The sequence below is a fragment of the Chrysemys picta genome, chromosome 2, assembly GCF_011386835.1.
Source record: "Chrysemys picta bellii isolate R12L10 chromosome 2, ASM1138683v2, whole genome shotgun sequence".
Lineage (NCBI taxonomy): Eukaryota > Metazoa > Chordata > Testudines > Emydidae > Chrysemys > Chrysemys picta.
The window spans coordinates 61248498-61262689 of NC_088792.1; the positions used below are offsets into that span (position 1 = coordinate 61248498).

A 14192-nucleotide genomic window follows, 5' to 3' on the forward strand; every position below is an offset into this window, starting at 1 on the left:
ATATCCACTTCTTTGGTTTTGTGCTTGGGGAGCGTGGCAAGTGGAGTGAAGGTAATAATGATTTGTTACAATTATTGGGAATGGACAGAAGTAAAAATTTTAAGGAGAGTATATGTAGACTTGTTTTATATTCCACTATTGGTATGATGGCTATATTCAGTGACAGGTAAAGATCCCGGAGTTTTCATTCCGTGTATCTTGCCAAAACTAAATTTTAGCTATTTTGGTTTCCATGCTCTAAATTTTCAAATTTTTAATATTGTTTTGAACATTAATATATTTAGTGTTATTTAATATCTGCCCTTCAATAGAATGGTTTTAACTATATAATAAATACTTATTAATGGATGAAATTCCAATTTAAATTATTAGTTTATTTATTTATTTATTTTAACTACTGGATGTGGATGCGGACTGGCCGCGTATAGTAACCAGGAAAGGGCAGGTAGTCACGCCTGTACATAAATAGGGGGTGGGGTTCTGGAGGGCAGTTAGGAGCAGGGGTCCCAGGAGGGGGCAGTCAGGGGACAAGGAGCGGGGGGGGTGTTTGGGAGTTCTGGGGGGGCTGTCAGGGGGCAGGAGTGGGGAGAGGGATTGTAGCAATCGGGACAGGGAGCAGAAGGATTTAGATGGGTCGGGAGTTCGGGGGGGGCTGTCAGGGGGTGGGGAGTGGTTGGATGGGGCGTGGGAGTCCCAGGGGTCTGTCTGGGGGTGGTGGGATGGATAAGGGTTGGGGCAGTCAGGGTACAGGTAGGGGGTAGAGTCCTAGGGGGCCAGTTAGGATGGGGGGAGGGTCTCAGGAGGGGGCAGTCAGGGAGGCTTAGGTAGGGGGTGGAGTCCTGGGGGGCAGTTAGGGGACAAAGAGCGGGGGGAGAGTTGGAGGTTCTGAGGGGGGGAAGTGGGAGGGGCAGGGACGGGGCTAGGGCAGGATGGGGCGGGGCTAGGGCAGGACAGGGGCGGGGCTCCTCCCGTCCTCTTTTTTGCTTGCTGGATTATGGTAAACCTAGACTACACAATTAGTACCAGCATCACATAGTAATAGGGTGACCAGATGTCCCGATTTTATAAGGCTAGTCATGATTTTTGGGTCTTTTTCTTATATAACTCCTATTTACCCCCACCCCTTGTCCCGATTTTTCACACTTGCTGTCTGGTCACCCTACATAGTAACTCTGTGGCAGAGACAGGGCTAGAATCCAGTTCTCCAGGGCAGTATTCAACTGCTATAACGAGACCATCCTTTCTTTTCCTGCAATCCTCTGCCTCATTCACTAGATACCTTACAACTTCTGCAACAAATAAGGTGGATTTCCTGCATAACTTTGATTCCTTCCATAATCACTGTTCATTCTGCTCTCCCTACTCTTGTTTCCTGTGCCTTGAGCCACAACTCCCCCTGACTATAGGGAGGAGAAATTGCAGGCAAAGTCCTGCTCAGGCCCCACAGTCCTGGGCTGGAACATGCTTAGTCTCTCTGTGGGGATGGTGCATGTGCACTCCTGTCATACAATGCAGCGAGCTCAGACTGTCACTTCGGGGAATTTAGCTGTTGAGCTCTAAGAAGTCTCTACTGAACACATGCAAATTGAGATTTTCAGAGCCTCATAACTCGGCCACATTTGGGCAGATTTTCATGGGAATGGTAAAAGGCGCATCCCTGATAACCAGTGAGACATGCCCATCTCCTCCAAATTTCAAGTCCCTGCTCTCGAGCATTTAGGTGATAAAGCTTCTCAATTAAACAGTTATAAGAATTTTTTTAATATGTGCAAAACATTATTTTTTTTCTAACCTCATTCTGAGACACCATTGAACCATTTTTGCTGAAATTAAAAAAAAAAAAGAAAAGAAAAGACAGCCGAGGCATTTACCAGCATGGAAAGTTTCAGCCCAAATAATTAAATCTTGGCAAAGTTATAAGCATCTGACAACAGGTCTTACAATTGGAAGTGTCAGGCAACCTTAGCTATAGGAATTGGTACTTGCATAGTAGCCTATAAAATTAATCCACTTTTCCCTGTCATTATTATAAATGTGAATTTTGTAATCAGAAGTGTCCTTTGCAAGTATGCATGGAAATAATGATCAGCTATAAAGGGTCAGAAGGGCTTTTACGCTTGTATTTTCCACACTATTGCTGTGGTGTTAGGTAGAGATTTTTTTTTTTTTTCACCACATTTTAAAGTAAATCTCTCGTTTTTTTTCCCCCGGTAAGGCTAGGGCTGGACATACCACCATTGTGATAGCTCACCGGCTCTCCACAATCCGGACAGCTGACGTTATTGCTGGATTTCACAACGGTGTTGTTGTTGAACAGGGAACACACAATGAACTCATGACACAGAAGGGTGTCTACTCTTCTCTTGTGATGCAGCAGGTAATGAGATGTGATCGAGCACTCCTGACTCAATGCTTCAGATGTACTGGCCATCTCTCTACTCCAGAAAATTATCTGTATATCTCACTCACAGGTGCTGATTTTTGTATTCGCTGGTGGGTGCCCTTCCTGTGTGACCTATGGGCAGGGACTCGGGGGGGCGGGGGGGAGGGAGAGGGGGAGGCTGAGCAGGGGTGGGACCTCTGGGTAGAGTGTGGGTGGGGCCTTAGGGAGGAAGAGGCCAATCAAGGGAGGGGTCCTGGGGTGGAGTGGTGGGCAGGGCCTTCAGGTGGAGCAGGGGCGGGGCCACAGCCCAGGGGCCCACAAAACATTATCCAGCCATGGGAGAGCTGAACACCCCCTATTTTTTTCGGTGGGTGCTTGAGCCACTGAGCACCCACAGTGTCGGCGCCTGTGATCTCACTGATACTATTGCTGACACATGCAGGTTCTGCACTCAAACAGCTGGGCCATTTTCGCTTTGCAGTTTCTGCATGTTTTCTAGTTGAGTGAAAGTTGATCAGTCAATCTTATTTGAGTTGGAAGTGGTTGTTTTTCACCGGTAGCAGTGCTTCACATTTACCCAAAGTAATGAGTCAAAAACATAACTGAGCAGAAGAGGTGGATGACCTCATAGAGCTGTTAGATCCCAGATTTGACTGACCTATATAGATAGCGGGGGGGAACATACAGAGCCAAATTCTCTGCTGGTGTAAGTTGCAACTGCACCAACTTATCCTGGCAGAGAACTTGGCCTATACAAATTACAATGTGAAAGTGACCAGGAAACCAGTGTTTTTGTTTGTTTCCATACCAAGTATACTGTTCCTTCCCCTTGCTGCAAAGTGTCTTTTGACTGTGTATCACTGTTCTTTGCTTGTCACTAGGGTCATGGTGGAAACACTCAAAATGGGATGTCAGAAGATGAAGACTGTGAGGAAGAGGATCTAGATGATCTCAAGATGGAGAACCTAACTGATGTTGGTGGTTTTGAAGAACCAGGAGTCATTGAGATGGGAAGCATTCCTAAGGGATCCAGAAGGCATAAAAGCAGAAAGACCTCTTCTAAGAAAAAGTCGTCTGAAAAGAAGAAAACAAAGGAGAAAGAGGTTAGTGTTAAAATGTAGTTTAAGCCTAAAGTTTAGTGATAGCTTGTGAGAATAGGAACAAAGGTGATTCTGTTTTCCTTTTTTAAAAGGCCTTAAGCCATGTCACCTTTGCTATGTTCCTGTCATATGCATCATTAACCTGGGTGAATACTTGAATTGGGAATCTTCATGGAGAACACAGGTCTAAATAAATCAGTCTGACCTCTTGAGACCAAACTAACTGATACACAATATGGTGTTAAGGAGCTTTATGCTTGTTATCTTTTTATTAAGATGTTCAAACAAGTTCTCAACCTCTTGTCAAACTTCATAAGATTACAGTGTTAAGGCCACTGTCCTGGCCAAGTTCCTACTGAAGTAATTAAATTATACCTACTTACACAGACATGGCATTTTACCAGTGGATGACACGATCCTTGTGATATGTATACCAGTTTTTAAAGCACTTTGGGATGAAAGGTGCTATATAAATGGAAATGATCAAAATTAATAATAGTGTTGGTCACATACTAAACAGAGAAAATGTTCAAAACTCTATTTTGAAATGCAGCCTAAATTAAAACGATAGAAAAGGTTTACCTTTTTCTCCAACCACCTCTCTCTGTTTCAATTGCGCCAGCTCCTGAGATCCTTATTCTATTTTTATTCAGACAAAATTCCCCTTCATGTTAAGGTATTTTGCCTGAGTTAGAACTGAATAAAAACCAGGTAAGGGCTTCAGGTTTTAGGCCCTGCTTCAATGGACTCATTGAAGTCAATTAAAAGAATTTCAGTGGTCCCTGGATTAGACCTTGGCCATGGGGCCAAGCAAGGACTTTATTGCAGAATATATATAGTTTGAACTGCACACAGTATAATTATTCACATCCTTGTATGAGGCTGGTTGTAGAAGACGTACAGAATATTTTTCAATGATTTGCCAGTGCAAAGAGCTAGAATATAAATTTTGGGTGAAATCCTGCTGACATTGAAATCAATGGGAGTTTTGCTGGGATTTCTCCTATAATAAAATGTTTGATTAGTGAATACAATTTCAGAATCCATAATGTACCTAACCTTGCCAGATGTTTCTGTTTGTTTCTCAACCTTTCTCAGCTCAGACCCTATTTGTAATGGTCTGTTATGACCCAGAGACTTCCTGAGACACTCCTAGACTCAATGCTCCTCCCTCCACCACCTTTGCAGGGATCCGTCAGGGGCTTGGTGGGCCTCAGAGCTAAGATTCCAGATGTTCTAGCCAGATGTAAATAACTGGGGAACTCCCCCCACCAGCAACTGGGGGGAGGGGTGGTAAACCAAGACACTCCTTCCAAAAACACAACCCTCCCACACACACCGCCGATGGGGGAGAGGGAGAGAATAAGGGGTGGAGAGAAATAAGGGCTGAAGGTAAAATGGAGAGACTGGGAGTCTGGGGATGTAATGAGGAAGAAGTTGGAAGGTCTGGGGAAGGAAATGGGGGCAGAGGGGTGTGGAGGTGCAGTTGGGGCTGGGGGAAGGATATGGAGGCAGACAGGTCTAGGGGAGGGGTGGCAAACTGATAGCTCCCCAAAAACCACAGACACGTCAGCCCCTGGAGAGAAGAGGGTAAAGGAGTGGGGGGATTTGGGGTACAAGGGTTACAGTGAGAGGTTGAGGGAAGGAGCTGAGGGGGCTGGGAGCCAGGATAGGTGGTATGACAGAGGGAGGATCACTTGGCTGTGGGGGAAGGCTACATCATGGGGTCCAAAATGGGGTGCAGGACAAGGGTTATGGAAGAGAGAGTGTTGCCCAGCTGTGAGGTGGGGTTACATCAGGGAGCCAGTGTTTACCAGAGATTGGGATACCAGCTGCTCTCCCAGCTCCTGTCCCGCAGAGCTAGCTGGGCTTGGCTCCTTACTCCAGGTGTTGCAACCTCAGAAGTTGCAGCACTGCTCAGGTTTGGCCTGGCCCTCATGGTGAGGGGGCCAACCAGGCCAAATTTGTGAGAGTGGCGTTGCAACCACGTGCACCTGGTCACAAAGCCAGAGAGGGGAGCTGAGCCCATCCAGCCCTGTGATCCTTAAATACGTTCAGATGACCCAATTTTGGGTCGCAACCCACCAGTGAAGAAACCCTGCTCTAGGAGCTCTTCTTTTATTATAGTACAGTCTACTGGTAGAACACGATGCAAACAATAAGCACTGGATGCATTTTTACAATGTATTGCCCAGAAGTCCAGAACACACTTTTTATCTATTCATAACTGTTGCATCTGGGCCTTGTCAGAGGAAATAGATGGCAAGATACATGGCTTCAGAATTCATACTGTTTGCAGTAAAGTGAAGAAATGAGATGGGAAGACATGCAATTTTTGATGTCACAAAGTTCAGGCTTGTATGGTCAAAGTGTGGACAGGCTTTTCCAGTCTCTGAAACACAGGCAAAGATAACCAGGCGAGGTCATTGCAACTGGCTCAAAACCTCATCTAATAATTTGTACCAGTTCCTATGTTTTCATTTCATTTTCCACAACTTCCTCAACAAATGTATGGACATTTTGAATAGTTCAGTGAAGCTGAACTGACCTGCCATGTATTTTTTCAAGGGAGATGAAGCCTAAATCACTGTTACATATGCCTTTTCCATGCATCTGGTAATGATAGTCTGTATTTTGTAAAAGACAAAACAGACTAACTGGCATAAGTAGACCCAATTGTATTACTGCCAACCCACTAGCATTTAGCAGAGGCTGAACTAGACTGATCTCTTTGTGCTCAGATCAGTGAGACTTTTAGGTCGTTATAATGATTCAGGTGTTAAAGTTGCAATCCACGGTCACTGACCCTATTTGATATTTCACTGAACTATATAGACCCCATTCCACCCACCCCCCAGTTAGCCTTTTGTAAAATTTATGCCTGCAGATTTTTTTGACTTGCAATTGCAGTTTTAAGACCTCAAATTACAGAGTGGCAAATCTTCAATATGTTTGCTCATTCAGTGTGTACGTTGGAGGTTGGGGCGAATTATCTGTGAACAGTTGCTAGGACAGTTTACTGATTTACCCCCTAGCTGAGGAAATTGTCATGTTTCACAACTTTCAGGGAACAGTTGAATTTTCTCTCTTTTATATAGGAGGAAAATCTCCCGGCTGTGCCTTATTCCAGAATTCTGGCTCTGAACAAACCTGAGTGGCTGCATATATTCTTTGGCGTGATTGCTGCTGCCTTCTCTGGTGGCCTCCACCCTGCATTTTCTGTTCTATTTGGAAAAATCATTGGGGTAAGTTCAGAACTGTATGGTAAACTAACGAACCAGGCACAAATGCAGAACTTTAAATCCTGCTCGACCCTCCAGCTAGTCCTCTCTAGTGATGCCTTAGAGCCTCCTTCTACTCCCACTGTCACTGAACTCTACAAGTCTTTCCATTGACTTTAGTAGGAACTTGATCAAGCCCTTGATCTCCTCTCTCCACTTGAGATTTCTTGTCTATTTTCCAGCCCCGTATTTGGAATGACTTCACCTTTCCAGTGAAGCAAATCACGTTCATATGGTTACAGATCATGTCTGTTTTCTGTGCACATCTAAAATTCCTGCTGAATGACCTGCCCTGGGAGCTAATTACCAGTGACCCAGGGCTGTGGTGGAAGGAGGGTGCAGGTGTGTGTGGGGGGGAGCGCCCATGGCTGGGGCGGCAGGAGGGGTGTGTGGGGGGCAATGGTGGGTAGGGGGGAGCCCAGAGCTGGGGCAGCAGGGTGTGTGTGTGTGGAGAGCCCAGGCTGGTGTGGGTGGCGATCTGAGAGCCCACTGCTGGGGTAGCAGGGGGGTGCGGGTTGGGGGGAGAGGGGGAGAGCCCAGGGCTGGGGCGGCAGGGGGGTGTGGGTGGTGGGGGAGGGCCCAGGGCTGGGGTGGCAAGGGGGTGCGGTGAGGAGCCCAGGGCTGGGACAGGGGGCAGCTAAAATTTTTTTTTGCTTGGGGCGGCAAAAAACCTAGAGCCGGCCCTGTCTGAGGGAGTGACAGCATTCAGTGGAAGGCAGATAAGAGCTGGTGAAGTGGCAGCCTGGAGGCAGGGTTTAGTGGAACTGCAGCTCCCAGGCAAATGAGGAGAGGGTCTGGTGGAGGGTTGGAGAAGGAGCAGCTGATGAGAGGCAGGACAGCTGGGAGAGGTGGAGTGACCTCCTGGCCAGCAGCAGAAAGCAGAGAGGTGGCAGAGTTCAGGTGCCGGGGAAGAGCTGAGAGAAGGTGAAGTTCAATAGTTTCTACAGTGTTTCCTGAGCTATTGTAACTGGTGATCGCTTTGTGCTTTTCTTACATAGGCTTTTCAAGAAACAGATCCTGAAAAAAGGAGTAAAAACACCACATTGCTTTCTCTAATGTTTCTTGTACTGGGAGTGATCAGCTTAGTAACACACATAATCCAGGTAAACGTCACGACATTGAAAAGTCAAAGCTGAGTATCTGGTCACATACATTATGGTCAAGATTTTCAGATCTCCTTGAGAGGCTATGTTGGGGACATAATGCAACTTTGTATTCACTATGTTTCTTAAAAACTGTTCCAGAGCCAAGCCACTGAATGACTCAAGTGGCTGGTATGGAATACAGAGCCTTACCCTTCCCGATTGCCAGTTACAAAGCAGCCCAGGGCAGCAATGTCTGAAAGGTGCTGCTGACCGTTCTGTGTCCTAGGGGGAATGCGTTTGGGCACAGCCCAGTTCCACTACATTGGTGTGTACGTTACAAAAACCACCGGCCCAGTCGGCACTGTTAGATAGCAGAGTGAGTAGTGAGGCTGAGGAATGAGTAAGCAGGGAAGGTGACTCCACTGCTGACCTCTGCAGCTGGCTGCGGAAGCGTGTGGGGGGGCAGTGCAAGGAAACTTCAGTTTCCAGGAATGTGTGTGGTACCTTTCACCAGCTTTAAACTAACATGTGAAACTATATCCCAAAACACTGTGTAAACTGTGTGGCTGAGTGGTTGAAATATCATCACCTTTACAGCAGGTTGTTCTAAATATGACTGTACAGCCCAGCACACACAATTCAACTGTTTTATTTCCCATTCTGCCTTCTCAGGGATTCATGTTTGGAAATTCTGGAGAAGTTCTGACCAAGAGATTGCGATCTTTGTCATTCAAGGCATTGCTTCAGCAGGTATGGGCCAGGTTTCTGGGTCAGAGCGATAGACAGCAAACATGCAGCACTCCTGCCATATGAGCCAGATGGCTTTTGTGGGCTGATGTTTGTTTAACACCATCAAAATTCCTGGTTCCCTGCAGCCTGTGTAGAGCCTCCCTCCAATACAGCTTCGAGACAACCCATCCTTTTAGTGAAACTTTAACAATGCACAAGCGGCAAGTCTCTGAGCACATGCGCAGGGCCGGCTCCAGGCACCAGCCGACCAAGCACGTGCTTGGGGCGGCACCTTGTAAGGGGCGGCCAATCTTTGGGTGGCGGGGAGGTGCTCAGGGTTGTTGGGTTTTTTCGGTTTGACAGGGCGGCGCTCGGGTTTTTTCTTTGTTTGTTTCAGTGGGGCACAGTGGCCCTTGGGAGGCTTGTTTCAGTGGTGCGGCAGTGTGGGGGGGGGTTGTTTTGGCGGGGCAGGGCAGCGCTGGGGGGGGGCGGGTTGTTTCGGCGGAGCGGCACTGCTTTTTTTTTTTTTTTTTTTTTTTGCTTGGGGCAGCAAAAAATTAGAGCCGGCCCTGCACATGCACGAAACAAAATAAAGCAAAAGCATTTTCAGATTAACTCAGTGCTGCTAGGAGAGCTGTCTAATTTTGATGCCATCTCTTTCAATATCGACCATACTGAAGAATGTATAAAACATGCATGTATCTGAGTGCATTGGTATATTTGCAAAGATTAACAAAACAGAAGTTAAATCTCTATCTCACCCTGATGGTCATGATATAAATGTTTAGAAAAATAGGTTTAGGTCTGTTTGCATCAAACTCCATAGCAAATGGACCATATCATAACAGATATAGGGTCTCAAAGCATTATCTTTGCTCACTAGAGTGATTTCTCTTATCAAGATGACCAGCTGGATCAGGAATGACTTACAATAATACTGTTGCAACATGACTGTCCTTGTATACTCCCTGCTGATGGATCCCTGGGAAAGAACACACCTCTATTTGTTCCTTGCAGAGGATTCTCTGTGGGTGAACTATTAGGCACCCTGCACACCCATTGGTAGCACTTGGTATTACAGGGTTCTGCATATGCACTGGAGCATTCTAAGAGGATAGGGGAGGAGAGGGAAAATTACAAAAAAAACCAAACCTCTCCTTCTTTTCCACTACCTTTAAGGATAATAAAGCTGATTCTCCTCCCACATGCACCCATATAGATCAGGAATAACTCTACAGAAGTCAGTGTAATATAAAAGGTGTAGGAGAGGAGCACTGTGCCTATTAGATGTTGGTATGGGCGTGGAAGGCACTCTCATTATGGTGCAAAAAGAACGAGGAGTACATGTGCCACAAGTACTCCTTGTTCTTTTTGCTGATACAGATTCACACGGCTACCACTCTGAAACCTCATTATGGTGCATGACACGTACTTGACTCTAAATTCTAAAATCTTTGAAGTTGTTACCACCTGGATTGTTAACAGTTTAATGTTCTGAGGGTAAGAATAGTTTGTTAAGATTGTTTTCAGTTTATCTGACAAATGTTATTCATCACAAAAGAAGAGTGAGTATCTTAGTGCTTATGTTGGCTCTCTCTCTTCCCCACACACACGTGCTAGTCAAGCTTTAAATGTCCATACATTGTACTCATGACCCTGACAAGTCTGAGTTACGATAAGAACATTTCATTTGCAAAAGCAAAAATAACTGAACAATCTATTCCCTTGCAGGAGATTGGGTGGTACGACGATCCTAAAAACACCATAGGGGTTTTGTTAACCAGACTAGCTACAGATGCTTCACAAGTCAAAGGGGTATGTTTGTTTTTGTTTGTATGTTTTGCTTACGAATGTGAATTGCAGTGTTGGCCAGGGACAATGAAGTTACTTTGGAAAACGAGTTGGTAAATCTACTCTATAGTCTGGGTGACACATTTAAATACCACACTATCAACGTCTCGGAAACATTTTCACTAGTCCCAATTTATGACGATTCTAAAGCTTCGGCAGATGTTCGTACACCTTCCATTTCCTTGCTGTAAGCGGCTAAGTAAACACCTTAGTAACTCTAAAAGTAAGCCATGTCCAAGGACCAGTGTAAGCACTTCTGCACCACTTAAACTGCATGATGGAGCAAAGTCTTCAATGTATGAAGTGGCCCTAAAGCCCCACTTCAGTTGCTTGGAGGGGCTGTAGTGTGGGAGAATTGCATTTCAGCCAATGCCCTGGCCTCATGTTGACATGGGTACATTTCTTCTTCCCAGCTCTGTCCACTGTATTTCATACACAGAAAGCCGGTTTATGTGGGCTTTATGGGGTGAAGTGAGTTGTCATTAATACAGAGTATCAGTGATGGCAGAAGCACGAGGGACTGTGTGACTTGGGGGAGTGGTGTAGGATAGGAGCCACTGAAAATCCTGCAGGTAAGTGGCAAATTCTGCAGAATTTGCCAATCTCCCCTTTCCTTCCCACCACGACTCCATCAAAAAAATTTCTGATGCGTCAGCCACACTTTTTAAAATAAATTCACTGATGAGCAAAGAGTAATAAGTTTCCTTATTTATTCAATAGTTTAAAATAAAATTAAATTTCTACTTCACTTGTTTTAACAAAATAAAAAAAATGCTTCCTCGACTCCCGGATTCACTAGACTCACTAGATCCGCAGACTCACTAGATTTCATACTCCCTCCCATCTCCTCTTTACTGGCCAGCGCAGAGTGGGAATCAATCAAATATTTGACCAAACGTACAATTACTTGAATCTTTAAAAACTGCAACTTAATTCTTGAGGATAAGGTCCATCATCCCAGCTGTCAAGGTAAAACAGGTGCATGGGATCCAAACTATAAAAAAGCTTAATAGATCAAAATGAACATCAGAACATTGCATTCTCCGGAGCAGTGGTTCTCAACCGGCTGCGAGCAGGTTTCAGGGGGTCCGCAAAGCAGGGCCAGCATTAGAGTCGGTGGGGCCAAGGCCCCACCTCATGGGGCTGAAGCCCACGGCCCTGAGCCGCACCACATGGGGATGAAGCCAAAGCCTGAACAATGTAGCTTCGCGGGGGGGCCCTGTGACATGGAGCCCCAGGTAATTGCCCTGCATGCTACCCCATAATGCGGGCCCTGGCTTTTATATGCAGAAAACCAGTTATTGTGGGCAATGATGTTTTTATAGCATGTTGTGGGGGCGGGGACCTCAGAAAGGAAAAGGGTGAGAACCCCTGCTCCGGAGAACAAAGAAATATCAGTGAGTGAGAGACAAGGTGGATGAAGTAATATCTTATATTGGACAAACTTCTGTTGTGAGAGAGGCAAGCGTTCGAGCTTACACAGAGCTCTTTAGTTCTTCTTCACCAAAAGAAGATATTACCTCACCTACCTTGTCTCTCTAATCTCCTGGAACCAACACGATTACTGCTAAGTAACTAAGTATGTTGTGCTAGCTGAAGTCTCAAAGTGATCTTTATGTATAAGCCCCTAGAGTACACGGCAATAATTCATCTTGGCATTGGTTTGGTTTTATAATTTTATTGAACACAAAAGTCTCTTGAGGGCAGGAAAGCCTTTGGCTAGCAAAGAAAGACTCATACTTTCCACCCAAGGTTTTCTTGGTTTGTCCACAGTGCGATATTTGAAAGATGGGTTGTTTCCACAAAACTTGCCATTTCATCTGCAGGCATGAGTAGAACTGACCAACATGTTTTCAGTGAATGGTATTTTTGCTGAAATATGTATTTTTAGGGACCCCAAATCTATTCATGAATTCAGGTAAAATTTGACTAATAGTCAAAAGAGATAGGAAGGGAGATTTGATTTAAGTCTAAATGTTTCATTTTGACCATTTAAACATATGCCATTTCTACTTTTGTTTTGAAATGGCATTTCATTTTCAAATTTGACCAAATAAAAAAAGAAGAAAAACACCGCAAAATGGCCAAATCAATACAAAAAAAAGTGTGTGTGTAGCGGGGGGAGTTTTTAGTCAACCAAAATGTTTTGGTCAATTTGAAATTACTATTTTTTTATTCGACCAAAGAATTTTTTTTATTGTTTCAGATCTAATTGAATCATTTCCCCCTCCCCCCCCCAATTTTCCACTTTGGTCCCCAGCTGGAAAAATCCACTATTTTCTCAGCTGAGCCATGAGTATTGTCACAGTTTACACAGATCCGGTGTGCCAATTATCGCTTTTACATTTCTTGATGACATGCATGTGAAGATCCTCATGGAGAGAAGAGCTCTTTGGTGTGAACGCTCATTTCCTGCTGCTAACACTGCTGAAAACAAAGTGCCTAATTAAAGGAACCTGCAGCTTCCATTATCTTCAGCTGATGTACAGCACCTATGAAAATCAGGCCCTAGGTGCCTTAAGCTGGGCACCCAATAACTGACAGGTCCCAAATTAGAGGCTGTTGGCTCTTCATGATTTCTGTGCCTTGTTGTGGCACAGGAAGACCCTGATATTTTTGTTGAATTGAGCCCATGTGGCCACATTTTCATCAGGCTTCCTGAACCTCACCCACAGCTAGGGGTATTTGCATATGTAATTGTCCATAGGGGTTTTTGCATATACAATTGTCCATTTTAAATGCACAACATTTACGATTCTTCTCCACTCAGGATCAAATGTTCAGAGGAACAATGATTTCATACATTTGATCTATATTTTGTGTCTCAGGAATTAACTTTGGACTCTTTTTTGCTTTTCATAGGCTACTGGAAGCAGACTTGGCTTGTTCACTAAGACTGCCTCTACCCTTCTGACCGCCATCATTATTGCTTGTGTATATGACTGGCGATTAACTTTGCTTATCCTGGCCTGCATTCCTTTCGTTATTGCTGCAAGTGCTATTCGACTGAGCTCTGTGGCTGGTCAGGAATCAAAAGATCAAAAAGCTTTGGAAGAGGCCGGCAGAGTAAGATCTCCAGTATAAACTAAATGGATATAATGTTATATCTTTTTAAGGACAACATTGTCAGTGATGATTTTCTACAGAAATTACTCTGAAATATATTAAATAAAACAGTGATAAAGAGAGACACTCTATTATAGTGGGATGCTAGCTCCACTCTAGTTAAGGTTGAGGATGACTTTTCTTATTGCTTTAAAATCCACACAGTTACTCATATTGCCTTAACATCATTTTTTTGCCATTGAATTTTAACACAAAGTTAAGGTTGCTTGATGGCATGTCGTCCCCTTGGAGAACCTTGAGTTGAGCAAAACTCAAACTTCTGAACACAGAGCTGATGCAACCTTAACTCTGCCCTCTTTCAGTAATTCCCCAGTGCTCTCTGTTAACACACGTACCTTTACTCTGCCAACCCCACAGTTGCTGAAATATTCAAACTCTTCACTTTCTTCTCTAGTCCATTCAATGTCACCCCCAGCATTCCATCTAACACTATGAAAGGACAAAAACGGGTAGGGGAAGGTTGACCATGCTAGCTTCCCTCTAGCCTCTTTCAGCTATGCCTCACTGTGCATGTACTGTCACTGGCCCATGGCACTATAAAGATTCAGAAGGTTCCACTTCACTGTCACACTTTGCAAACTCCCCAGAAAGAATATCATACATGTACAATGTGAGAACCACTTTACAGACTTTTACA

The 14192-nt window shown here is 44.7% G+C and overlaps 1 protein-coding gene across 9 annotated transcripts in view; it reads left to right on the top strand.

Annotated features, from left to right (window-relative positions):
* The window catches only part of LOC135981325 (ATP-dependent translocase ABCB1-like), a 67408-nt gene that overhangs the window by 37335 nt on the left and 15881 nt on the right, over window positions 1-14192 (top strand). For 6 of the 9 annotated variants that reach the window (XM_065583303.1, XM_065583310.1, XM_065583306.1 and 3 more), the window contains 7 exons: window positions 2216-2377; window positions 3265-3486; window positions 6582-6728; window positions 7763-7867; window positions 8522-8599; window positions 10310-10393; window positions 13292-13495. In XM_065583303.1, the coding sequence (XP_065439375.1) occupies window positions 2216-2377; window positions 3265-3486; window positions 6582-6728; window positions 7763-7867; window positions 8522-8599; window positions 10310-10393; window positions 13292-13495 (1002 nt within the window). Of the gene's footprint in view, window positions 1-2215; window positions 2378-3264; window positions 3487-6581; window positions 6729-7762; window positions 7868-8521; window positions 8600-10309; window positions 10394-10842; window positions 11004-13291; window positions 13669-14192 lie in introns of those variants that run through there. The other 3 variants (XM_065583311.1, XM_065583312.1, XM_065583308.1) reach the window with 3 other exon arrangements.